Source organism: Antechinus flavipes, chromosome 3 (assembly GCF_016432865.1).
Source record: "Antechinus flavipes isolate AdamAnt ecotype Samford, QLD, Australia chromosome 3, AdamAnt_v2, whole genome shotgun sequence".
NCBI classification, from domain to species: Eukaryota; Metazoa; Chordata; class Mammalia; order Dasyuromorphia; family Dasyuridae; genus Antechinus; species Antechinus flavipes.
In genome coordinates this window covers 41,517,346-41,543,132 of record NC_067400.1, presented here as the reverse complement: position 1 = coordinate 41,543,132, position 25,787 = coordinate 41,517,346, and the positions used below count along the sequence as shown (strand labels likewise).

Genomic DNA, 25,787 nt, shown 5'->3' with positions numbered 1-25,787 from the left:
GTTGGCCGAGTGAATTATACTTCAGGTAATGTGCAGTGAATAGAGAACTGGACCTGGACCAATCTCAAACACATATTAGCTGTATGACCCTCTACAAGTAACTCAACCTCTGTTTTTGCCTCCCTTTCATCCTTATATAATCAATCTCTCAGGATCATTATAAGGATAAAATGAGATAATATTTCTAAAATGTTTTGCAAACCTTAAAGTCTATATAAATGTTAGATATTATAGGTTATTATTATTAACATCATTGTTATTCTAATATATTCTAATAATAGTTCTTTTTTATGTACTGATTTAAGGTTAATAATAATAGGTTTTATGTTCAATTACTTCATTTGATATAGTACTTTATAGTTTCAAAAACATTTGCACATCCTCTAACTTCAAAGCCAAAAATTAAGTATTTATTAAGATCTTAATATTTTCCAAAAATTTTTCTTAGCTCCTGGCACAATTTCTTACAAGCAGTAGACTCTTAAGAAATGTTTTCTTGAATTGAAATCTTTTTTTATCCTCATACCAGCCTTATGACATTCTTGGAGCAACTATTATTATCCCAGGTTTTTTTTTTTTTTAAGAAATAAATAAGATTCTGGTAGGATAAATGATTCCCCCCCCCAAAAAAAGCTAATAAGTGTTAGGCCTTAAGCTTGATCCCTAAACTTTTTACTCCAAATCCTATGTTTTTCTTACTATGGTAGTATACACACAGTGGCTTTTCAATAAATACACTTTTGTTTGTTTTAAATTATGTGTAATAGTGAAAGAATATTCCATATGCATCTTTTTAAAAATGAAAAATAACTCTTTTATTGTTTTCTGTTGTTTGACTTTTTTGCTGAGATAGTTGGGGTTAAGTGACTTGCCCAGGGTCACACAACTAGGAAGTTAAGTGCTTGAGGTCAAACTTGAACTCAGGTCCTTCTGACTTCAGAGCTGGCACTCTTTCCACTGCACCATCTAACTGCCCCGTTAAAAACAGCTCTCTTTTAATAATAGACATGGTAATTTATGTAATCTGTGACAAAACAGTTACCAGATTCAAACAAAACCATTATTTAAAATTAGCCAAATGTGTTTTTGAACATTTATTAAAAATTCATGCTTCTAAATTGCAAATGTTTAACATATATTGGATTACTAGCCATCTTGGAGAAGGGGTCGGGGGAAGGAAAGGAGAAGAAAAAATTGGATGCAAGGTTTTGCAAGGGTCAGTGATGAAAACTATCCATATGTTTTGAAAATTAAAAGCTAAATATAAAATAAAAATTCATGCTTTTAGTTTTTACCTTGCAATTCCTAGTAAAGTATTAAGTTTTAATAGCAAGTCAAATCTACATTCTAAAAAGTACTGTCATTACCTCAATAAACAAGACAGATCTACAAACTTATTCTCAAGAGTTTCAATTACTATTTCAGTCATAGTTACTTCCTGGTGTTAAGCAATGCTATGTCTAGACATTCTTTAAGGAGAAGATTTTAAAAACAACAACAAAGCAATCACCCTGTTTGCTGTTACTCATTCTTTAATTCGTTTACTTCATTTTTCTCTTTCTTGGGGAGAGAGTAGCTATATATGTGAGTTCTTTAGGGAGTAAGGACAGAAAATGGTAAGGGTATTAGGAGTAATTGATTATAGATTATTTATTTATAATTTTAAGTGTTGCCCCAGCACTGTTGGGTTTGCCACCTGCTTTTCATGTGTCCCCTTGTATTTCAGCTGCTCAATGAGTTGAGTGTGGTCGAGGCAGAATTGCTTCTGAAATCCTCCAGTTTGGCAGGAAGCTACACGACAGGCTTATGTGTGTGCATTGTGGCTGTGCTGAGACGCTACCATGCCTGTCTCATCCTGAATCCAGACCAGACTGCCCAAGTGTTTGAAGGGTTTGTAGTCCTGAAATGCTGTGTCTCTATTTAGAACCCCCAGTTGGGTTAGGGGGAGGGAGAGGAAAGGGAAATGGTGATAACTTTGGAAAACACTTAAAAGATAATATTTGTGGACTTTAGGTACAGGTATACAGATGTCACTAAAGTGCCCTTTAAGTTACCAATTTTATTGTCCTTAAACAATAACATGTTGGCTTTCCCAGTTTTTTTTTAAAAAAGTATTCTTTTGAAAATCAGCTGAATTAGATGTGTTATTCCTTCTATTCATAGTAGTGGTAATTTTATTTTTAAATTTTTCTTTTTTAGTTCCAAATTTTCTTTTCCCCTTCATTTCATTTCCTACCCACTAACAAGATAGTATACATATGAAGTCATGGAAAACATACTTAGTAGTTCTTTTCAATTGTAGAACCTATAAATCCTAACAACCAATTGCCCTTATCTAGTGCTTTTAGATTATATAAAACAAAACAGAATCCTGGATAATGTTAGTAGTAGGTTCTCTGGATTTACAAAGATAACTGTGATCTCCAAATGAAATATTTTCAGAGTAACCTATAGAGCCATCATGCAGTGGCTGATGCATATAGTTGTCCTAATATGTGTCTTGTCACTGGACCCAGATGGCTCTGGAGGAGAATGGGAGACTGGTGACTTTGCACAGTCCTCCCTCCCTTAAATCCATTTCATGATGTGATGGTCTTTAAGAATGAAAGACAAAGGGTGAACGAATGAAGGAATGAATAATACCATCAAAGAAGGCTCTCCTCCGATTTCAAGGATATTGATGAACTCAGTATACCCAAGGCTTTTATTTGGCTACTGTACTCCTATCGTGAAGAATTGAAAAGTGCATACTTGGACATATGTCATTTTTATGTTTTTAGAGTATCAGGTTGAGACATTTTAGTATATGATTGGTTCCAAAATCAGAAGAAAATAAAAGACATTTAACATTGATTTCACTAGTTTATGAAAAGAAGCCAAAGGTGAGCATTTGCATTTGTTTGCTCCTGAGACTTTATTCCTCCATTTCTTTCCTATGTTAGTTTTAAGTCAGACCTTTTTAAGAATTAGTCTCGAAGTAGTGAGTCTTTTTCCTAACTTTAGACTCATTGATTAGGGTTAGGGTCCACAAAATTCCCTCAGTAGACTTAATTGTATTTTTCCAGTCCATGAAGAGGATGTGGAATTTGATTTGGCAGGTGATGAGGAGTAAAGGGAAAAAGAGAGGAAATAGATACTGTTTGGTCACTCTAGTGCTTTATATGACTGATTGTTAGAGGAGTTTGGGAGGGATCATTTCTAACATACCATTTAAGTTGTATTTGAATGAGTTTGCTGCTTGTGGAGCTTCTTAACAAAAGACATAGTTTCAGTAAAATGATGAGGATGAGCATGAGCCTATAACAAGCAAAAGCTTAAAGAAGGAAAAATATTATTACTGAAACAAGATAGTAGGAAGAAACGGAATTTGGGGCAAGGTATAGATTTAATGGGGAATGGCGATACCATTTCTTCTGTGACCAGGCAGAAAAGGGAAAGATATGAAAGAAAACCAAGGAAATTCATCATAAATGACCTCCATCTTTTCATCAAGTAGCCAGCCAATAGTGTGAAGTTGTGCGAACAGTAATACTTTACTAGCACACCATTGCCTTTATTATAGGCTGCAGACCTCAGGTCTTATGTTCCAATAGAGTTTTTTTCTAGGAATTAAAATATATATATATATGTATATATATTTTCATCTTTATCACTTAGTCTCAAACAACTATAGAAGCCTTAGAAAGTCAGCACCATAAATTGTAATAATGAAAGGATTCTGTAGTTGTTAAGTGGAGTATTCCTAATAATTCACTATTTTTAAAGAACATTAAGTAAAGAGGAAGTTTTACAAGTTTCTTGGGAACTTACCACATTACTTAATGAATCCATTTGCCAAAACCACCCTTTCAAGCTGAAATTTTTTTAAGTGAAAGTAAAAATCGAGAGGAACATATAAAATTTAAAGTCATCCTGTAGAGCTAGCCAGATTTGTAAATCTTTTTTTCTGAGTAGAGCTTGCCAATTTTATTCTCCATTCCTTGTTACTGAATCAATTTAAATGAAGAGGATAATCTAGATATTTCCTTACTTCTCCACAAATTTTTATTTTTTATGGAATTTAATATCTTCTAGTAGTAGACTAGGAAACAATTTTTTTATATTTCATCCAACTATCTCAAGCTGTTTGATCAGTTGGAATCTTTGAATTTTAAAAATATTTTCCCCTTTCTTCCCTACAACTCTTCTAGATTGTGTGGTGTTGTTAAGCATGTGGTCAACCCATCAGAATGTTCCTCTCCCGAAAGATGCATCTTAGCCTACCTCTATGATCTTTACGTGTCATGTAGCCATCTAAGAAGTAAATTCGGAGACCTCTTCAGGTGGGTGTATGAAAAGAACATTAAAATGTCCCTAAGAACTGAGCTGGAAGTCTTTAAAAATATATGCCCGTGCTGATTGTCTGTCTTAGTTACTGTCTCAGTGAAAGCTATCAGTTAATGGAGCAGTAGCAATCATAAAGGCAAAAAAAAAAATTCATTGTGGAAGTTGATTTGGCAGCCAATTATAAACATGACCTCAATCAACCGTGGCTTGACATTGTGATATTTACTTCTATTTTTCTTATTGAAGATATCCCTGCTCTATTTTCCTATGCCAGGTTTTTATATGGTAAATATAAAAGTCTTGCCTAATGATAGCTATCATATATCACTGAAGTAGTGAGATAAACTTAGAAATTAATTGGACTTTCAGCAGTTATTCTTCGCATTACTAAGTACAGTTTAGGATTTTCTTTTCTTAATATGATATATGTGATATGATATCATATGACATGATTTTATATATATATAATATGACATGTATAATCATGATGACAATCATTCTCAATGAAATATGTAATGCAATATAATATAATAAGTAGGATACATTTTTAGCTTTAGTAAATTATTTTTTAAAAATATAAAGCACCACAGTCAGAAATCTTCTTAAATTTTAAGAAAGAATAACTCATCAGTAATTATTATCAATATTATCCATCATTCATGTTGAAAACTCATAGGAGGGCAAGCTAGGTGGTGCAGTGATACAGCACCAGCCCTGAAGTCGGGAGTTCAAATCTGGTCTCAGACACTTAACAATTCCTAGCTGTGTGACCCTGGGCAAGTCACTTAACTCCAATTGCCTCAGTTAAAAAAACAAAAAAGAAAACTGATAGGAGTCATTTCAACTAAGCAATGATAAAATTTTTCTGTGTCCTTTAAATTTTAACAGAAAATAAATCAATGCTCTTGTTTATAGATTGTACTGTGATATTTTAACTTTTGGTCATGTTTGTTCCTCTGAGATACTTTTGAGTGTGACTGATTTACTATGTCTTAGAAATTAAAGTTTTACAAAAAGTCATTTCATATTTTGGTTTGGAAGTACAAAAGAAAAAAAATTTAATCTTAAATACAATCATAACCAAAAAAAAGAAAGAAAGAAAGAAAATAAATCAATTCAAGATGTTATCTTCTATAAATGAAGTATCATTATTGAATTCTAGTTGGTTGCTTCTTTTTTAGGATATCCTCATATATGGTTTTAGATATTTTCCTTAAGATGCATAGGTTTCCAACTTTTTAATTGGCTTTTCTTTTTCATCATGAAATTTCCATTTAAAACTTAAAACTTGACTTGTGGGAAGCAAAGGCTGGGAAGTGAGTTTTTTGTTGTTTTTTTCAAGACTAAACTCTTGTGGAACTTTTAACACTCTATTCCTGAATGGGTGCTATGTGGGGATCACTTCCTCATCCTTTGATTTCAAAAAATTGTTTCTATCTTTGTTTAGCAATAGTGGGACATCATATTCATCCAAAAGAGAAGAAAGTCTGGCTTGGGGTTCTAGTCCTTTTAGAAGATGCTTGTCTTAATTTGTGGTTAAGGCTACCTGCTTTCTAGTTCACATTCCTGAGTGTTTTTCAAAGATTCTATCTTCCTCAATTGTCCTAACCGCTCAGTTCCTCAACTTACTTACCTCCCGTGAGCTGCATGTCCACTCAATCTCAGCCACACACAAAGATGGTTATATCATTGATCTTGCTGTCACGAATGTAAAGGAGGCACATTTATGTTTAATAATTCTGGAATCACTTTATCTGACTTTAATCTTCTGCCTTTTTCCCTTTCTTTCTGTTACATAACCCTACTCTTCATCCACAATGTGACTTCCAAACCCTTGACATCTCCAATCCCCCCCCAAGCCATCTCTCTTGCATCCCCCCATGGGTTAAGACCCATTGGTAAACCAATTCATTATATGCTCCCCAGCTCCCTCATCATGTCTCTGATTACACCCAGCCAGCCCTCAGACTTGAATCATACCCAGCATTTGTTACCTTCACTCCTATAACATGTTGCCAAATGAAAGTGGATCGTGCGATTGTTCTGACCGGGTCCTCTCCAGTTTTATGTTACACAACCTCTACTGGGCCCTCACTACTTCTCAGTAATCTTATATTTCCCTTGTCAACATTTTATCCCAGTCATCATAAGGCACTTCCTTTTCTATCCTTCTCAAACCTCTCATGACTTCCTCTCCTCCCACTCTCTCAGCTGAGAACCTTGCCTCATATTTTACACAAAAAATTGAAACCATTCATCATGAGCTCCCTTATCTTAAAGTAGAAAAACATTTAAGGGAGAAAAAGACTATTTATGTTGATTCATAGGTTAGAAAGAAAGAAATGAAGAGATGGAGGGAAGGAGAGAGAGAATTAGGAAAGGAAATAGGAAAGAAAAAATCACAGTAATCATGGAGTAAATATAAAGATGCTATAAAAAGACTTCATTTTAGGATTCTTAGCTTGTTAGAATAAATTAAAAAATTGGAATGGAGGAAGTAAAAGGAACATTTGTAACACCAAGAATATTTTCATTGTGCAAAGATTTGATGTCATCTCCCATCTTGCATAATGGGTAGAGGAAATCAGGAAGACTTAGGAAAGCCAGAAGAACATTTGAAGAATGATTTCTTTTTTAGAAGGGAGCAGGGGCGAAAGAGGTAAGAGATGAATCAAATAATAATGAGTCAATAATGAGTCAAAGGATAAGCTGAGAATGGAAAAGAAAAATAATGGAGGATGAGGTTATGGTAAGTAGTAAAGAGATTAAAAATTGAAGGTTTAGACAAAGTATTTTTTTTTTGAGAGCTAAATAAAAGAATAAAAAGTTGACTGGAGGATATGGATAGAATGGGGTGAAAAGGAAAAGGATAGTCAGTGCAAGCTCATACCCTATATATATAAAATCTTGGACTTAGTCTGCATATGTGAAAATTAAACTTGAAACAATCTCAGGTCATCTGTTTAATTTTTTCATCAAATATAATTGAAAATTTCTTTTTAATTTAAATATGATTGTTTTAAGTCGAATATAATTGAGCCCTTGCTTGGGTAATTGTATATCACTGCCATCTAGTGGATAATTGTCACCTCTGTTAGTTTACTCCTTTCCATTCTGGGAGTGCAGTAAATCAGATTAAATTTTGGTGACTACTGTCTAATGGATATGATTCTTATCCATGGGATGAATGAATCCAGAACACATTCTCTTGGCTGAAAAGAAGTAATTTTCATTAAAAAGTTTTCCTATGTCACAACAGGCAAAGTGTCATATATAACTATAAGATTGAGAAGGAAAATATGTCTGGGAAATATAGTCTAGTCTTTTCTGCTAGAAAATTTATGTGATGTTTAACCTCTATCAAATTGTTTGCTCTCTTGGAGAGGGAGGGAAAAAATCTGGAACATAAAACTTTTGTAAAGATAAAGTTGAAAACTATCTTTACTTATATTTTTTAGAAAAATAAAATGCTATTTAAAAATATATATATATATATATATACACACAATATATTAAAAAAGAAATTTCATGTGAATTTAAAGGGAGGGCAGCTCACTATAAGATGTAGCACTCAGAATTTCTTCAGAGACTGAAGAATACTTCTTTAATAGACTTATAGAGTCAGTTACAAAACCAAAGACATACTTTGGAATCCAGGTGTGTCTCATTCATACCCTTGCACAGTTTATCTAAAAATAGCCATATTTCTGAATAGTAATCGGAGTGATAGAGAAAAGAAGAGAGGGAAGGAGGAAAAGAAAGGAGGAGGAGGAAAAAAAGAGATAAAAGAGGAGAAAACAGATTAGGTTCAGATCCTATCCCCAACATATACTAGCTCTATGACTATGGAAAAATTTCTTGTTGTTGAGTTGTTTTGGTTAGATCCAACTCTTTGTGACTTCATTTGGGGTTTTCTTGGCAGAAATACTGCTATTGGTTCTCCATTTCCTTCTCCAGCTCATTTTACAGATGAGGAAACTGAGGCAAACAGAGTTAAATGATTTGTTCAGGGTCTCACAGGCAATAAATATCTGGGGTTAGATTTGAACTTAGGAAAATGAGTCTCCCTGAGTGCTGAGCCAGGACTCTATCCACTATGGTGTCACCTAGATGCTCTCACGACTAGGAGGCAACTCTTAAGATTATAAACTGTAATCAAGTGTTCTAATATGTATCATGGAAGATTTTTTCCAATTGGGAACTCCCTATATTGATGAAATCACAGATCCTATAAAGTAGGAGCATAGTTTTGGATATGGAAGGGGCCATAGAAGTCATTTAGTCCAGTGTCCTTTAGGTGAAAAATTGAAATTAATGATTTGCCCAAAGTCACTTGTCAAAATTTTAATCGTGTGCTTCTGTATCAAAATCCTTAGTACGACACTGATTCCTAACAACAACAGTCATAAGAAAGTAATAATAATGAGGATGAAAATAATATAAAGTAATAATAATAATGAAAAACATTGTATCGGAACACAGAGACCTGAGTTCAAGTTACTGTGTCACTTAATCTCTAACCTTTAAATATTTAACTCTATAGATGTTGAACAGATATCCTGCAGTACACTGAGTGGAACTCAAACATGATTTAAAGTATAATAGGAAAATATTTGACAAAAATAAATAATGCAAAACATAGATAACAGTACATTTTTAAAACTAAACCAATGTGCAACCTTCAGGGATCTTTGTGTACTGCTTGAAGGAGCTCTCCGAGACTAAATATTTCAGAGAATATAATGACCTATATCAGTGGAAACTCTTTCCTCACTTGGGAATTCCATATTATACCATTGAAATCACAGGTCTGACCAATAATAAAAATGATGATGAATAAAGGCATTTATGTGATATTGTTAATTGAATATAGGTAAATGACTCCTTTAAAGTAATGGATAGTGGTTTTTTTTTTTTTTTATTCTGTTATTTAATCTGCCTTTCAATAAAACAACCTTTTAATTTTACTTGGATTTACTCATTTTTCACAACTTCTCCTGTTTTGTTTTTAATCCTCAGTAGTGCCTGTTCAAAAGTAAAGCAGACCATCTACAGCAATGTGCAGCCTTCAAATTCCAACTTATTATGGGACCCTGAGTTCATGTTGGATTTCATCGAGAATCCTTCTGCTCATAATGTCAACTATTCCATGCTGGGCAAAATACTCAGTGACAATGCAGCTAACCGCTATAGCTTTGTGTGCAACGCACTCATGAATGTATGTATGGGGCATCAGGATGCAGAGAGGTAAGAGGTCTTCTTGCAGTTCATCCCTCATTGAAGCACTAGTATTTACTGAATATCTACTGTCTGCCCAGCCTGCTGCCAGATGCCTTTTTATAGATAGTGAAGGTGCTAAAAATAAAAGAAATCTGATGATTATTTAGCCTTTAAACATGTTTCCTTTTTTTTCTAGCAATTATTCTATTCATTCAATGTCCTGTAATTCTTTCCCTAAAAAAAAGAATACCTCCCTGGTTTAAGAAATGTCCTCTGGTTTCTACCATTTTTATTAGTTGTAGGCAAACATAAATAGCAAATATGCAATTTATCAGTTGATAAGCATAGGTTTTACCTATAGAGAAGCAGATATAAGTATACAATTTACAAATTTATAAACAAAGATTTTATAAATGTAGTAGAAGCAGATGTAAATTTTTAGTATTTGTTGTATTTTGATCACATTTAGACTAAGGAATTACCTTCTTATTAGTTATTAATTTTATTTTATATTCTTCCTTTAAAACTCTATATGTGAAAAATACAATTGAGCTAGGTATTTTAATATTAAACAAATATATCAGTGAAGTTAATGAGAATTTTATTAAACTTCTACTATGCACCAAGCCCTGGGCTTTCCTTGATATTCTTCAGGACTGTTCTTACCATTCATCTCATTTTTTATTTAATGTTGCTGGGCAATTGAAAGAATTTAAGGCATTATGATTTGGCTTTAGTTTGAGATTAAATTGTTTGAGAAGTACTAATAAGTCCATTGAAATCATCTAATATTGGGTAACTAGAAAGCTCAGTAACAGTGGTTTAATTGTAACTGAGGATATTTGACAGATTGAGCAAAAAGGATCTTTTGTAATGGAGTAAACAACTTAAGTTTCTCGACTTTATCAATTTTTAACAGATTTTTTTTTACACTTAGCTGGTAAGTACTGATTTTAACCCTAAGGGAGATGATATCTGAAATTAAGGTTTAACCTTTCAGCCTGTCAAATAATAAAACTCAATAGCCTGTTAATTGTGTCTGTGAATGAATGCTTTCCTTTTGTGTAATGACACTGTCTACTTTGTTTTTTCTTTCCTCTAGAATTAATGACATTGCCAATCTTTGTGCTGAGTTGACGGCTTGCTGTACTGTGCTCAGCTCAGAGTGGTTAGGCGTCCTCAAAGCCCTTTGCTGCTCTTCCAATCATGTTTGGGGTTTCAATGATCTCCTTTGCAGTGTAGATGTAAGTTTTTTATTTCACTCTAAAAACTGAAATTTTTAACAAGAATTTAGTTATCTTTCTAATCAGCCCTTCCTGTACTACTGCAAAAATATTATCTCATAAATTACAAGATACAGATCTGATTTCAATCTTAAAGTATAGGTGCATTAGATAGGATAGAGGACTTGGAGTTTGAATCTTCCCTCAGTTACTAGCAAATTACTCTCCTTGTGCCTCAGTTTTTTATCTATAAAGTGAAGAAAATAATTACACCTATCTCAGAGTGTGGAATAAGGATCAACTAAGATAACATGGATGTTGTTTTGCAAATTTTAATGCATTAAATAAATTTGAATAGTTACTTTTATTAGTAATAGTAAGTATAGCTGTGGGGAGACTTTTTTTTCTAGAAATGAAGATGAATGTTTATGAAATATGCACATTTTTCATTTATATTCATTAGAGCCAATTAGTCAATAAATAATTATTACTTTTCTGCTATGTGTCAGGCAAAAAGTGGCAAAAGATAATAGTCCCTGTCCACAAGGAGTTTTAATGTGAGAGACAACAAGTGAACAAATATGTTTGTGTGTGTGTGTGTGTGTGTGTGTGTATTTTTTATATATACATATATATGTGTGTATATATATATGTACACACATACACAAATAAATGACAAAGAAGATAAAGAGGAAGTAATTAAAATACAAAAGACATTAGGATTAAGAGATTGTTTCCTACAAGCATAGAAACTCCTTTTTCAGTATTTTTACCCTCTCCCCCCTCATTTCTGTACAATATCCTAGGTTACTCAAAATATGGAACTTAAATATCTAAACCATTTTAATGACATGAATAAAATTGTTTTTGGATCAAATAAAACATGAATATTAAGGAATTGTATGTGGGAGACTATATTCCATAAAAACTAATTCTGTATCCAAATTAGCACTAGATTCACTTTATTATGCTTAGCCACAATAACAATAGTTCAAACAATAGTTGGTCTTTTATAATGGAGCCAGACATGATAGTGCACCCCTTAGGTCTCATCTTTTGGGGAGGCTGACATTAATGGCTATTGGAACTCAGAATTCAGAGCTGCAGTGTCGTCACTAAGTCCGACATCAGTATGGTGAGCACTAAGGTGTGGTAGGTTACTTAAGGAGGGTTAAGCTAGTCCATGTCAGAAACAAAGCATTTGTTGCTGATCATTGGAGGAGCTGAGTGGAAGCTGGACAAAATAGGGAGAACTACTCTCCAAAAACAAAACAAAGCATTAATATAGGGCTTTAAGGTTTGCAAAGTACTTCTCTAATCTCACTGGAGAGAATCCTTTGCCGCAGTATGATCTTTTCCTTTTGGATTTTTTGGGAATACATTTATGTTTTCTGTTTTTGCTTTTTAATACTGGGTTATACTTTGCACAAGAGTGTGTATTTATTGTCACATTCTCAAGGATTGGATGTTTCTCCTTATTGTAGTTGTTGATGATTTGTTAACAGTTGCATTCATTTTATTTTTGCCTCCCTCATATTTTTATAAACTATAGCCAAAGCTCCCATCATTTTTCACCATTCAAGGAAAAAAGGCCTAATTTTTTTTCCTCCTGAACTTATATGAAATTCCTTTTTCCTTCATAATTTCAGCAAACTTGTCTGGCTTTTTAATGTCTTCTTTAAGGTGCATTTTCACTAGTAATTTTATTTTCTATCTATAGTCCTGATGAAACTCTGTGGATCCATTAGTTTCTTTTTTTGGTTAGCTAAATATCCTGAATGATTAACCCTTGTGAAAGACTCTCTAGAGATACCCCCTTATTTATGTTTGTCTTTGTAGCTTCAATCTGGAACTCAGAAAGCATTTAATAAATCCCCATTGAATCATATCAAATTGTCGTGCTATGAAATTGATTAACCAGTATCATCTTCTTTAATGTGACTCAAAAATACTGTCGCCTTCTAAATTTCTTGAACTCTTGCGAGAGGTACAAGAATAGCATCTAATAATTGTTTAAAATATAATTCCAAATTAGTGGCTTAGTGTAATAGTTATAGCAGGATAGTACCAATTAGCTAGTATTTCTCTGATAATAATTTTACATGTGACTAACCCGTTAACATGCCAATATTTTCTCCTGTTTTGTTTTGTTTCCTCAAAGGTCAGTGACCTCTCATTCCATGATTCACTGGCCACCTTCATTGCTATTCTGATAGCCCGGCAATGTTTTTCCCTGGAGGATGTTGTCCAGCATGTGGCACTTCCTTCACTGCTTGCCGCAGGTAGGAAAATCATGGTGGGAAAACCTTTTAAATCTCTGTTGTTACAGAGCATATTTGCTGAAGGGCAGATGATGGATTCAAGATGTAAAGACTGGTTTTGAACTTCTGGGTTTTTGTAAACCATTGTAAACTTTATTCAAGATGTGCTAGGAATTTTTTGTCTCCAGAGCAAATTTGTTTGCAGAGGGGATGGATGGTACGGTGGGCAGTTCCCAGAATGGATTATACAATTGCTTACACTGCCCAAGTTCTGAAGATTAATAGAGAGTTCTATCATGAAAAAGGTGCCATCATGATGAGATACTGGAGATGGTGTCCTAAGCTTGATTTATGTCATACATTATTGGCAATGAGGAGACAGCATTTCTCTCCTTTACACTATTTTAACAGCCTGGGACAAAACTCCAGTCACCTGGCCTTCACCTCAACTAAGAAAAGTTTAATAATATACTCATCGTCTAGGTATTAATAGAATTGACTTCTTTATTAAAAAAAAGTTAAATCCATAATTTGAGGTATATCGGGTGAGGTATATTCAGGGACTCAAAACCTGAGTCCATGAAATTTTTAATTTTAATATCTTGAAACTATATTTCAATATGGATTTGTTTCCTTTATAATCCTATGCATTTTATTTTGTGAATTTATGTAAATATTACTCTGAGGAAGTATCCACAGACTTTCCCAGACTGACAAGAATTCATGTCACACAAAAAGTTAAGAATCCCTATTTTTAAATGAATGGTTCCTTAGGAGAATTTAAACAAAGATCTGCATTAAAAATAATAATAATAAAAATGTTTTTTTAAATAATGTACTTTGATGAATATGGAAATATGTTTAGAAGAATTGTACATGTTTAACTTATATTGGATTGCTTGCTGTCTAGGGGAGAGGGGAAGGGAAGGGAAGGCGAGAGGAGAAACAATTTGGAACACAAAGTTTTGCAAAGGTGAATGTTGCAAACTATCTATACATATATTTAGAAAAATAAAAAGCTATTATAAAAAAAAAAAACTGTGATCCAGTAACTCCAAAGGCTCAAAAAATAAAATAAAATGATATACTAGAAGTTTAGTATTAAAAGTTTTGTGTTTTTTTTTTCCCCTGTTAGCTTGTGGAGATCCAGATGCTGAGCCAGGAGCAAGAATGACATGCCGACTTCTGCTTCATCTCTTCCGAACCCCGCAGGTCTGTTTGTTACCTCAAGCGACAGGTAAGTCGGCAGCTGAAAAATCACTTATTGAACTCTCTTACTTTGGTATCAAGCTCCCCAAATCACCGAGTAGACGGCCTACGCTTTCCTTCCGGTGTTTTAGTGGGCTTGCTCAAGGGTTGATGAAGCAATGAGATAACTGATAGAGAAATTGGGAACATCTTTCATTAAAGTAATAACCAGGGTTTATTGAGAAATGCAAATAAGGAAATAATGAACAATAAAAATACCTTGACTCTGGGTAAAGCCCTGTTGGTGGTGTGGTATGCTGCCATACAATGATGTATTTTATTTATTTATTTTTTGGTCTTGAAATAAGACCTTACTAGCATAGTTTTTCTTTGGGCGTGGGTTAGAACTCTCTTCCGGGTGCATTTTTAAGTTTGCATTTAAGTATTTATAAGATATGGTAAATTCAGGTCCTCCAAATAGGAAGTATCCATAGATAGCACCAATTTTTGTTCTACAGCTAAGAAGCAAATTAATAATCATTTGAAATAATGATAATGTTTCCTTATGACTCATGAAGTAACACATGGCTATAACTCTGATGGCTTGCTAATGTCATTTAAGTTCTCCAGATGATCAATTTAAATGACTTGCTTACTCTATAGTGTTACGATGTACTGCTGATTGTATGGAGATAATATTATTGATGCTGTCCATGGTTCACTGTCCCCTCCTAGGGAAGCCTTTCCCTGGAATTCGTTCTTCTTGTGATCGTCACCTTTTAGCTGCTGCTCACAACAGCATAGAAGTGGGAGCTGTCTTTGCTGTCTTAAAAGCAATTCTCATGCTTGGTAAGATCATTCAAAGACTACGCTTTTCGGTTAAATACCCAAACTTCGGAAGGACTTTTGTTGATCCGGACCTGTTGTTTGCACGGTAGATTGAGAGCTGTTTGTGATCATTTCAAAGCTCATTGTGGATGCTGGTCCCAGCACAACTGGCTTTGCTGACCAGTCCACAGTGGCTCCCCATGGAAACCTAATCTTTTTCTGTGGCATTTTTAATGGCAGGATGTTGCATCCAGAGATGTAAACTGAATCTTCAGACAGTTTGTGTTGTTTCTATGCTTGTAATGTTGGCAAAAGAGTCTCTCCAGAAAAATAGCTTGTGTGCCGGAGGGGGAAGACTCAGTGATCTAAACCTGGCTTCTGGCAGACTTCTTGGCACCAAGGGTTTAAACTTCAGCCAGATTAGAGCCCTGAGCTGGGAGGCAGGAATCCTGGGTTACAGTATTGATAATCCTTTGCTTCTGAGCGGCTCTGGGCCAGCTAACCTCCAATGCGTTAGTTTCTCCATGAGTAAAGTCATGGTAGTGGAAATGGAGCAGGAAGGGAGGATAAAGAACATGACAAAGGGAAGAGGAAGAGAAGAAGTCATGTCTCAAGCTAAGAATAGAATCATTGGGATGCTTTAAACCTTAATTACATGAGACCTATGATGTTTCTCAGTGTCCTTAGAGAGAGTCAGAATAGTTTCCCTCCTTCATTTTATTCTACCCAAGAGCAGCCTTTGAATTCTCTGACCTACACCAGGGCTTCTTAAAGAAAGCTTGATTGTGGGTTACATAATTCTTTAGCAATTTGGTGAAATCTGTGGCCTTCTATACAGTCTAATGCATAAAATAAAATACGTAGCATTATAAAGGAAACTGATTATACTGAAACAAAGTTATCCCCCCCCAAAAAAAAATTAAAATCATAAAGCCCTAGTTAAGCATCCCTACCCTAATCTAACACTTCATGGGTTTTAGCCAACATGAGTAAGTAAATCATATTGTAGATTTTAAAAATTTACCTATTGAATCTTACCTTCATTGACATGAGAGAAAGCTTTCTACCATCCTTTAAATAGGATGCTGTGTGTGTAATAAATATATATATATATACATATCTCTCTGTGTATGTATATATATGTACATATTTGTATGTACACAACACATGCATGTATATATGTATACATATATGTACATATACATATTCCGTGTGTGTGTGTGTGTGTGTGTGTGTGTGTGTGTGTGTGTGTTTGTGTGTGTGGTTTTTATGAGGCAATTGGGGTTAGGAGTCTTGCCCAAGGTGACTCAGTATTAAGTGCCTGAGGCCAGATTTGAACTAGGTCGTCCTGACTCCACTGTGCCATCTAGCTGCCCCTTAATAATATGTATTTGATGATGAAAACAAGAAAAAATAATTATGTAAAATGAATTACCCACAAAACTGGGACTTCTTTTGTATAAACTACAAAAATTATAGAAATTACCCCTTGGGCCATTTCTCAACTTTCAACGAACAAACAAAAGATACCGAGAAACATGGAGGGTTTCACTTATCTTTCTGTGATTGGGAGATGGATCCAGGAGGAACTTATACGTAGTGAAGCATACTAGGGGAGATTTACTCAAGATAAAAAATAAGAGTTGTATATAGTAATATAATAAAGAAACCTAAGAGCTTCACTTACCTGAACTTCCTTAATTATTTAATAAATAAATAGGAATTTTTAAAATTGTGTCCTGAGGGCAGACTTTAAAAAAGCTTCAATTTCAATGAAGAAAACATTTCTGTGTTGATTTAGTTCAAAGTAAAAACCAAAATCCAACCAATCAGTGTCAAATAAAAGAATGTCATAGAAAGCATAAATCAGTTCGCTAAATTTTAAGTATGATTTTAGATCTTAATTTATTTATGCTAACCTTTCTACATATATGATTACCTATTCATATCTTGTTCATGTCTTTTTACCTCGAAGCAGCCAGCACTTTTTAAAATTAAAAATAACATTTAATTTTATTTTTTTCCTTGAACCTTCAAAACTGACCACCATTTCCAGAATCACACAGAGATACATGGGTCACATAGCATTCCTGGTGTATCAGAAAGAACAATATGTAAATTGACTATTTTTAGTCTTGCATATCTAAATGTATGAGCTTTCATATGCTTTTAAAGAAATTAGCATGACCACTTGAGAAACTGTGTTGCCTAAAACCCTAGATTATTTAATATATGTGTGTGTGAATGTATAGTATAAATATATTCAGTCATCTGAGGTTTTATAGATCCATGAATATATATGTGTGCAGATGCACTATATATTGGTATACATATCCATTGACCTGAGGCTTTACATTAGGAATATATGTACATTATATATAAAATGTATATTTATAACTATGTATAAAACATATAATTGTATGCATGTGTATATACATATACACTCATACACATATGAGAAAAAAAATTACTTTGGAACTTTGGATATTCCCCATCGGGATATCTGACTTTCTGATGAACATTATAATGAGACCACAGTCAAGTTCAACTATTTTGGGATACTTCTCTATAATTTATAAATGCTTTGAGAGGGAAACTTTATAGAGTTAAAAGTCATTTCTAGAAATCAAGACTTTACTGGTTCAAAACGAGTCCAGAAAAGTCCCAATGAAACTTTGCCAAACTGGCCAGATTCGACATGTTTCAATAAGTTTCAAGATCCCCAAGAAACATTTAGATTAATCCTAATTTTTGTAGATATCCCCTGAACTTGGAGAAAGTGTAATATCAAATTAAACTACCTTTCTCCTTGTAATTTTTCTCTCCTTTTTCCTTGGTTCCCATAATTCTTTTTATAGCTGTATTTCATTTTTTTAGCTCTAGATCTGGATCTAGATCTGGAATGATTATTGAGCCTCTGAGACTTTTTGGTCATGGAAAGCCCTCCTTTGACCTCTTAATCCCTATTATCCTATCTCTCTCTCTCTCTCTCTTTCTTTCTATATTTTTATTCCTAGAAAATTTGTCTTATTTCTTTGTCTCTCTTTCATCTTCTCTTACTTCCAAAAGCCTTTGCAATCTGGTTTTTAACCTCATTACTCTTCCAGAGTTACCAGTGGTCTCTTGTAAATTCAATGACTGATATTGTTGGATGTTCACTCTCTCTGGATACTTTAAAAAAATTTATTGCTTTATTTTTTCTTTTCTTATTATACTTATTTACTTTTGTTTTATTTACTTTTATTTTGGTTTATTTGGTTCCTCTTAGTTCTTTTCCTACCGCTCTTGCCACTCCTCATTCTTCTTTTGAACCATCTTCCATATCACACTCCCTAATAGTGAATATATTTCTATCTCTACATTTCATCTCTTGATGATCTCTCAGTTCTCTTGGCTTCATTTATCAATATAAACAGCTACCAGATCTCTATATCCACTTCCAGTCTTGCTTACCAATTGCCAACTGAATATCCCACAAGCATTTCAAATTTAGCCTGCTCAAAAAGAAAGGAATCATTCCCAAACCCTGCCCTTTGCTAACTTTTCTTTTTCTTTTGAAGGCATCACTATCTTACTAGTTACTTAATGTTCCCAAATTCTGTGTCATCCATGGCTCCTCAGCCTACATATCTGAACTAGAGATTAGATTTTATCATTTTTAAACTTAAAACTTTTCTCATACGTGCCATCTTTTCTCACAGAGTCATCACCCTAGTTCAGGCTTTCCCATTTCTGGTCTAGACTACTATGATATTCCTCTTAATTTGGCTTTCTGCCTCCAGTTTCTCCTCTCTCCCATATGTTTTTACACAGAACTGCCCAAATGAACTTTCTAAAACCTGGGTCTGCTCATGGCTTTTCACTATTCAGTAAATCTAGTGGGTTCTCTAGTACCTCTGAGATCAAATACAAATCTCTCTGTTTGCACGGAATGACTTTTCTCCAACCTTCCCTTTTCAGGTCTATTGTACATTATTCCTTTCATGCACTCTACAATCCAGCAATGAGGACTTTCTTGCTATTCCTCCCAAATGGGTGCTATGGACCCATTCCATACCTTTGCACAGACTGAGAATCTCTAGTATCATCTAAAGTTCAGTACAAATATCACCTTTTAACTTGAGACCTGACCCCATTCCCCACAACCACTAATTAACTTCTACCTATTTCATATATACCTATGTGCATAAATTTTGGTTTTATACCTCCTCATCCATCACAGTGGTATTGGTGCTTAATAAATGCTTATTCACGGATTCATTAGTTTATATATCATTCCCATAAGCATTAGTTATACCATGTCGGTTGTATCCAACTATATACTAGCCTGAACTCCCTCTTTCCTCACTTTAGTCAAGTAGAATCTTCCCAGCTCAGCTCATGTGCCATATAATATGATGAGATCTCTTCTTGTTTCCTTAGGGCAGTGTTCCTTTGTCCTCCCCCAAATAATGAAAGAGAGTAAAAGAGAGACTTTAAATGACTTTAACTTTAAAGACTTAAAGAGATTTTAAGGAGAGATGTTAAATGTTGTACCCTCCCCCAGTAAATTAAAGCTCTCAATAAGCATAGACTATTTTCAACATCATGCCCTCCATGGTAAGTGGTTAAGAAATATTGATTATTTTGGAGAATGCAGGACATAGAGTTATTGTGCCCTCCCAAATTCCATACCCCTACTTCTAAGCTTTAATAAGTAAATATGTTTAGGCTGGGACTTCTTAAACTTTTTCCACCCACAACCCCTTTTCACCCAAGAAAGTTTTACGTGATTCCAGGTATATAGATATATAAAATAGATATACAAATCAAATATTTGCTTATAATAAATCATAATTTCACAACCCTCCCTCCCATTCAGTTACATATAGAGTATAAACTACAGTTTAAGAATAGGATTTAGGCAATCTTGGCCAAAAAGCATCTTTTCCTTTCTTTTTCCACCTAGTAAAGGTAAGATTGCTCTGAGAAGCTTCTTTTGACCCCTTCTGATTTGTCTAGTGATTGGCCAAGAGAAAAGTGAACTAATTGCCTTGGGTATTCAATGAGTGTTCTTCCTGACAGGGCTTCCTTAGTATGCCTTACCCCTTTCCATCCCCAAGGAAATAGATCTCTCTTGTCAAGAAGTTCACAGTAAGGTGAGCTAAAGTGCCACCAGTCAAAACTTTTCTCTTGATCAAAGGAGAGAAAATAAATTACTTTAAGAGGGAAGAAATGGAAAAGGGACATCTAGAAAGGTGAGTAACCTATTTTTTTCCTTAAATTCTATGTACATTCACATTTAAAATAATGGGTACAAATGAAGATGTCATAATTTTTGTGTGACACACAAGCTGAAATGTATGTTTCTAAATTCTGGGGAAGGATCCTTCATATATATGAAACAAAATCAAGGGCCATTCTCAAAAGCAGAATCTTCTCCCCCCATCCCCCATTTCTATTAGAAAACCCTCAAGGTTCTCTCACTGTTTGTCAGAACATTTTTCTATACCTTCATAACTTGTTGTATCGTCTAAAATTTGTGATTTCTAACTACTTGAAGAGAGAAATGTTAACTTATAATCTAAATTTTGGCGCCATGTTTAATTGGACCATTTCTGCGTTTCTGCCCTGTAGGAGATGCCGAAATTGGTAGCAACAGTAACGCTAACGCCTTAAAAAGTGAGGACTTCACTATGAGGGGCTTACTTGACGACATGAATGATGAGGATATTTGGAATGCCTCGCAATCCATGAAACCATGTGGGAAAGTGGTTTCCATAGAAACCGCCAGTTTGAGCGAATACGCTCGCTACGTCCTACGAACGATCTGCCAGCAGGTACTTTTCCAGATTCCATCCAAGTGTGTTGCGTATTCAGGTGCCCTTATAAGAGAGCAGCTCTCTTTGCAGCCCTCGTGCTTGTTCATTGTGCATTTTTGCTCTGTCTGTTTCCTAGGTATCCCTATCTTGATACCTTGAATTTAGCAATGGCTCCTTCAAACAGTGGTACATTTAACTCCCAACCACATTTATGTCCTCTGGCTATCTAAAGTATACGTATCAGCCCAGAGCCATAAGACAACTGGCATTCTTACAAGGCTTAAAAATATAATTCCTAGAAGTCAATCAGCTAATAAGCATTTACTGAGCACTTGCTGTGTACCAGGAGGTACAAAGAAAGGCAAAAGATGCCCTTGAGAAGCTAGTGTAATGAGGGAAACAAGAAACAAATATGTATACTTTAAATTTCCATGTAGAACCTTAAAGATATTTTTTCAATCCTTCCATTTTGGAAAGGGAAGGCAATATAAGGTAATTTTCATTTTTTTCATTATTGCTATTTTTAAATTTTTTTCCACTTGTTAGTGGAATTTAAAAGAAAAAATATCTAAATTTAGTCTTAACTCTGAAAGAACTATACTATTTGTTTATCATATATCAAATACCTATATGAAAACTTTTTAATTAAGAATACATAATGGATGTGCTCCTGTCAGGATATGGAGTTATTAAGAAGATTTGAATTTATTCTTGCCTTTTATACTTTCCTAACCATGTTATTCTTGGTCAGTCACTTAATCACCCTTTGCCTTGGTTTCTTCCCCTTGAAATGAGGAAGCTAAAGTCTTGGTTCTTGGAGGATTCTTTGGCTCTAAATCTATGCTCCATGGAATATCTCCAGCTCAGTGAATTCAATTCCCGGACTGGGCAATTGTCTTGCCAGCCAGTCTGTGTGTGAATAATGGTCTCTTATCCTCCTATTGCATTTTTTCCAGGAATGGGTTGGAGAACATTGTCTGAAAGAGCCTGAGAGATTGTGTACAGACAAGGACCTTATACTGGACCCTGTTCTTTCACACAAACAAGCGCAGAAATTGCTACAGCTGATCTGTTATCCTCATGGCATCAAAGAATGTACAGAGGGTGATGATGTCCAAAGACAACATATTAAGCGCATCCTTCAGGTAAATGATGTACCTTTGTTCGAACTCTGCCAATGATATGTGTGATACATTTTTAGACATATTTTTCCTTATTTTAGAACAACACCCAGAAGTTCCTTTTTCTTCTTTTTCCAGTTAGTGAACCCATTTTTGATTTAAATCAGCTGGAGTCTCTGTATGTCTCCAAATTCTCACTTTAACAGAGTGGTACTCTATTTAATTCAAGCAAAGATATTCTTAAGCTCATTGATTTACTAGAGGTGCTGACTGTCATTTGAAGAATCTATTTATATTTTGAAAGTTTTTTAACCTCCACCCTGGCCAATCTCTATAAGCCCCCATTTCAAGAACTGGGCAAAAACTTTGAGTTTGAGTCTATAAGCATTCATTAAGCACTTACTGTATGCTAGTACAAGAAATATTGTCTCAAAGACAAAAAAGACAGGGGCAGCTAGGTAGTGCAGTGGATAGAGCACCAGGCCTGAAGTCAGGAAGATCCAAGTTCAAATCTCAGACACTTAAGCCTGCCTGGCTGTGTGACCCTGGGCAAGTCACTTAACCCCAATTGCTTCACCCCCCTCCCCCCCCACAAAAAAAAGATAGTCCCTACTCGCACAAAGGTAATATTCTACTGCACAAGCTAAGTAAATATAAAGTAATGATAATAATAACTATAATTCACAAAACTCTTTAAAGTTTGCAAAGCATTTTACAAATGTTATCTCATTTTATCCTCACAACATTCCTGGGAGTTAAGTGCTGTTATTATTCTTATGTTAAGAGATGAGGATGCTGAAGAAAAAAGATTAAAGGACTTGATCAGAGTCGCAGTAGACAGAGACAGTAGGTATTTGAGGCTGTATTTGAATTCAGAGCTTCCTGATTCCAGGTCCATCGAGCCTTTTAGCTACCTCTGGGACTCTCCCGGCATAATAATAGTAATAATAATAATAGATTATATTTTATTACATAGCTTGTAGCAGCAAAGACTTGACATTTAACTTCAAAGAGGTTCTATATTTATTTTTGGGTACACCTTCAGCAGTCGTTACAGTGTGCTATATCAAACACTTCTAAGAGAGTCAGAGGATAACATGTGGATGTTCCCCAAGTCCAGGACACCTTCTATTCTCTATTGGCTCACAGACTTTCAGCTTCCCATGATGATCAAGAATAAATTGATGATGATAGCTCTGTAGTTTCCAAAATACTTTCCCCACAACAATTTCATGAATTAGGGTTTTTCCCTATTTTTTTTTTACAGATGAGGAGACTTGCCTGTGGTTTGTAGCTAAATAAGTTGTTGTAGCCAAGATTTGAATCTGTCTCATGGGTCCCAAATCCTGCTATTCTCACTGTATCCTCCACTCTTGCCATAAAATTTCAGAATTCTATGATTCTGATATTCTTAGTTGTCAGTGTTGGTGAGAAGTCTTAGAATTCATCTAATCCTACCTGTACCTGAATGAGTATATGAGTTCCCCCTAAAAACTTCTTAAAAATCTTCCATACTGTCCCTGAAGATCTCCAGTGATTTAAAAACAACACCACCAACAACTCATTTCCTTGGGATGTCTACCATTCTATTTAGGAAGTTTTTCTAGTCTACTGCCCTGTAACTTCCAACGATTTGGCCCCATTTCTGTTCTTTGAAACCCATCAAAATGATTTTAATTTGTCTTCCACATGAAAACCCTTTACACATTAAAAGACAACAATCTTAGCCTGATGGCGGCTCCCCTTTCATCCTTCCAAATTTCCTTAATCATTACTCTTGAAGAATGGCTTCTGTATTCTTTAATCCTCTCTTGGTCTTACTTTGCCTAAAAAATAGCCCTCTAAATATAATCAGAGCAGAGTAGAATGGGACTGTCATTTCCCAAGTCTAGTACAAATTTCTTCATTTCATGTAGCCTATGATTGCATTATTTTATTTTATTTTTTTTTAACTAACAAAAGTCACTTGTCATTCATTAAAAACACTCATTTCTTCATGATTTACATGAATTTTTTTTAATATGTCTTCACCTAGAAAGATATGTCTGGAGTTTTTTGAGCCTAAATATAAGACTTTACATTGCTCCTGTTAAATTTCATCTCATTAGATGTGCCCTTACTTTACTATATTGAGAACTTTTTGGATAAAGATTCTATCATCCTTTGTATGCTTCCTTCCCATCTCTATATCACCCAAGAGATTTACTAAGTATACTCTTTATTGGAAATTCTCAAGAACAATAATAAACAGCACCAAGAGCCCTGTAATAATGTATTAGATCAGTGGTTCTTAACCTGCAATCTGTGAATTTGCTTTTTGAAAATATTTTGATAGCTATATTTCTCTATATTTAGTTTCTTTTGTAATCTCATGTATTGAATGAATGAACTTGAATTCATTCATTTAAAAACATTATCCTTAGCAGAAGTCAACATGCTTCACATGGCAACAAAAAAGTTAAGAACTCTTATCTCAATGCCTTCTTTCAATTGACATCAATTTGTTAAAACAGCCCACCATGTGGCTCAATTATTCAGCCAGTTCCCAGTTCATCTATGGCAAATTCTGTCCGTATTTCTCCTTCTTCTGTGGGATCGGTACCCTAAGGAATTATCAACTATCTTGTTAGATTCAGACTCAAATTCAGCTTTTCACCATTTGCCAAATAGAATCCTTTGTCTTCTTCATGCTTTACTATGGGATATCAGTCTCCCACCTTCTTCTCCTACTTCTTGAAATTCTTTTATTTCCTTTAAAAATTGACCATCACCAAAGCTGTCTCCTCCATAAAGCCTATTCACCAAGTTCCTTCATTTCAGGATTTTAGAGCTAAAAGGGACTTTGGATCTGGTTTAGACATGTTTTGTTATTGCACAAATGAGAAAATAGAAGTGTAGAAAAATTAATTATTCCTCTCATCTGTCACAGAAATTCCTATATATCTGTATCTTGTATCTATTTCTATATACACATTCATATACACAGTACACACAGAACTGCATTTCTTTTACGGCATTCATAAATTCTGTATTGTATTTTTTAATCCCCCATCACCCCTATGTTGATAGGAGTACACCATTTTAAGGTACAAAATGTGGTATATGTCTGTGTATTTTTATGTCCCAGAATGCCTGACATGAAGCAGACTTCCAGGAAATGGCACTGAGTTAAGGAATTCCTTATATAGGAATATATATGAATATATTCCTTTTACATATACATACATACATATATTTTCAAAGAGAAAATAAAGGGGAAAAACATAACAGCATTCTAAAAAACAAGACCACCAACATTGCAATATTTCATTCACTTTGCTACAGATTCATCCTGTTCTTATTAGAAAGGACATATGGCTCTTTTTTTTGAAGCTGAAAGGAAAGGATTTCTGGAAGTTAAATGTCCACAAAGCAGCTGTCGCTTAACAGCTTTTCCAATTTTTGACCTGCTAAGTTTTGGGGTTAATACTTTTCTGTGAGAGTCATGTCAACATCAGTTCAACTTCAACAAGAGTTAGTAAGCACCTACTATGTACATCAATGCTAATTTAGAAAATTGTTCCTATATATCATATCTTAACTATTTTTATACTCTATTAGAAATTATCTGAAAGATATTAATAAAAAAAAATTAAGCACCTATTATGTTCCAGGTGCTGTGCTAAGCACTTTACAAATATTATTCTCATTTTATTCTAACAACATTAATAACATTAATAGCTGTCATTTGTATAGAGTCAACTCTGTGCCAGTTACAGTGCTTTAAATAATAATAATAATTATAATAATTATTATTTCAAAATGCTCTATCATTTGTTA

The 25,787-nt window shown here is 34.4% G+C and overlaps 2 protein-coding genes across 4 annotated transcripts in view; one reads left to right on the top strand and one right to left on the bottom strand.

The window, feature by feature from the left end:
- Nucleotides 1-25,787, top strand: part of MED12L (mediator complex subunit 12L) — a 372,681-nt gene that overhangs the window by 286,821 nt on the left and 60,073 nt on the right. The window contains exons 19-27 of the mRNA XM_051983280.1: nucleotides 1,727-1,890; nucleotides 4,191-4,322; nucleotides 9,346-9,573; nucleotides 10,649-10,790; nucleotides 12,931-13,051; nucleotides 14,166-14,267; nucleotides 14,954-15,067; nucleotides 20,663-20,865; nucleotides 21,804-21,992. Coding sequence (XP_051839240.1) covers nucleotides 1,727-1,890; nucleotides 4,191-4,322; nucleotides 9,346-9,573; nucleotides 10,649-10,790; nucleotides 12,931-13,051; nucleotides 14,166-14,267; nucleotides 14,954-15,067; nucleotides 20,663-20,865; nucleotides 21,804-21,992 — 1,395 coding nt within the window. The remainder of the gene's footprint in view (nucleotides 1-1,726; nucleotides 1,891-4,190; nucleotides 4,323-9,345; nucleotides 9,574-10,648; nucleotides 10,791-12,930; nucleotides 13,052-14,165; nucleotides 14,268-14,953; nucleotides 15,068-20,662; nucleotides 20,866-21,803; nucleotides 21,993-25,787) is intronic.
- Nucleotides 1-25,787, bottom strand: part of P2RY12 (purinergic receptor P2Y12) — a 58,942-nt gene that overhangs the window by 20,470 nt on the left and 12,685 nt on the right. The window contains exons 1-2 of one of the 3 annotated variants that reach the window (XM_051983271.1): nucleotides 6,321-6,423; nucleotides 5,960-6,024 (exon numbers count right to left, since the gene is read on the bottom strand). The exons of 1 other annotated variant lie outside the window; for it this stretch is intronic. The gene's annotated coding sequence lies outside the window, so the exon portion shown is untranslated. Of the gene's footprint in view, nucleotides 1-5,959; nucleotides 6,025-6,320; nucleotides 6,433-25,787 lie in introns of those variants that run through there. One more of the 3 variants, XM_051983270.1, reaches the window with a different exon arrangement.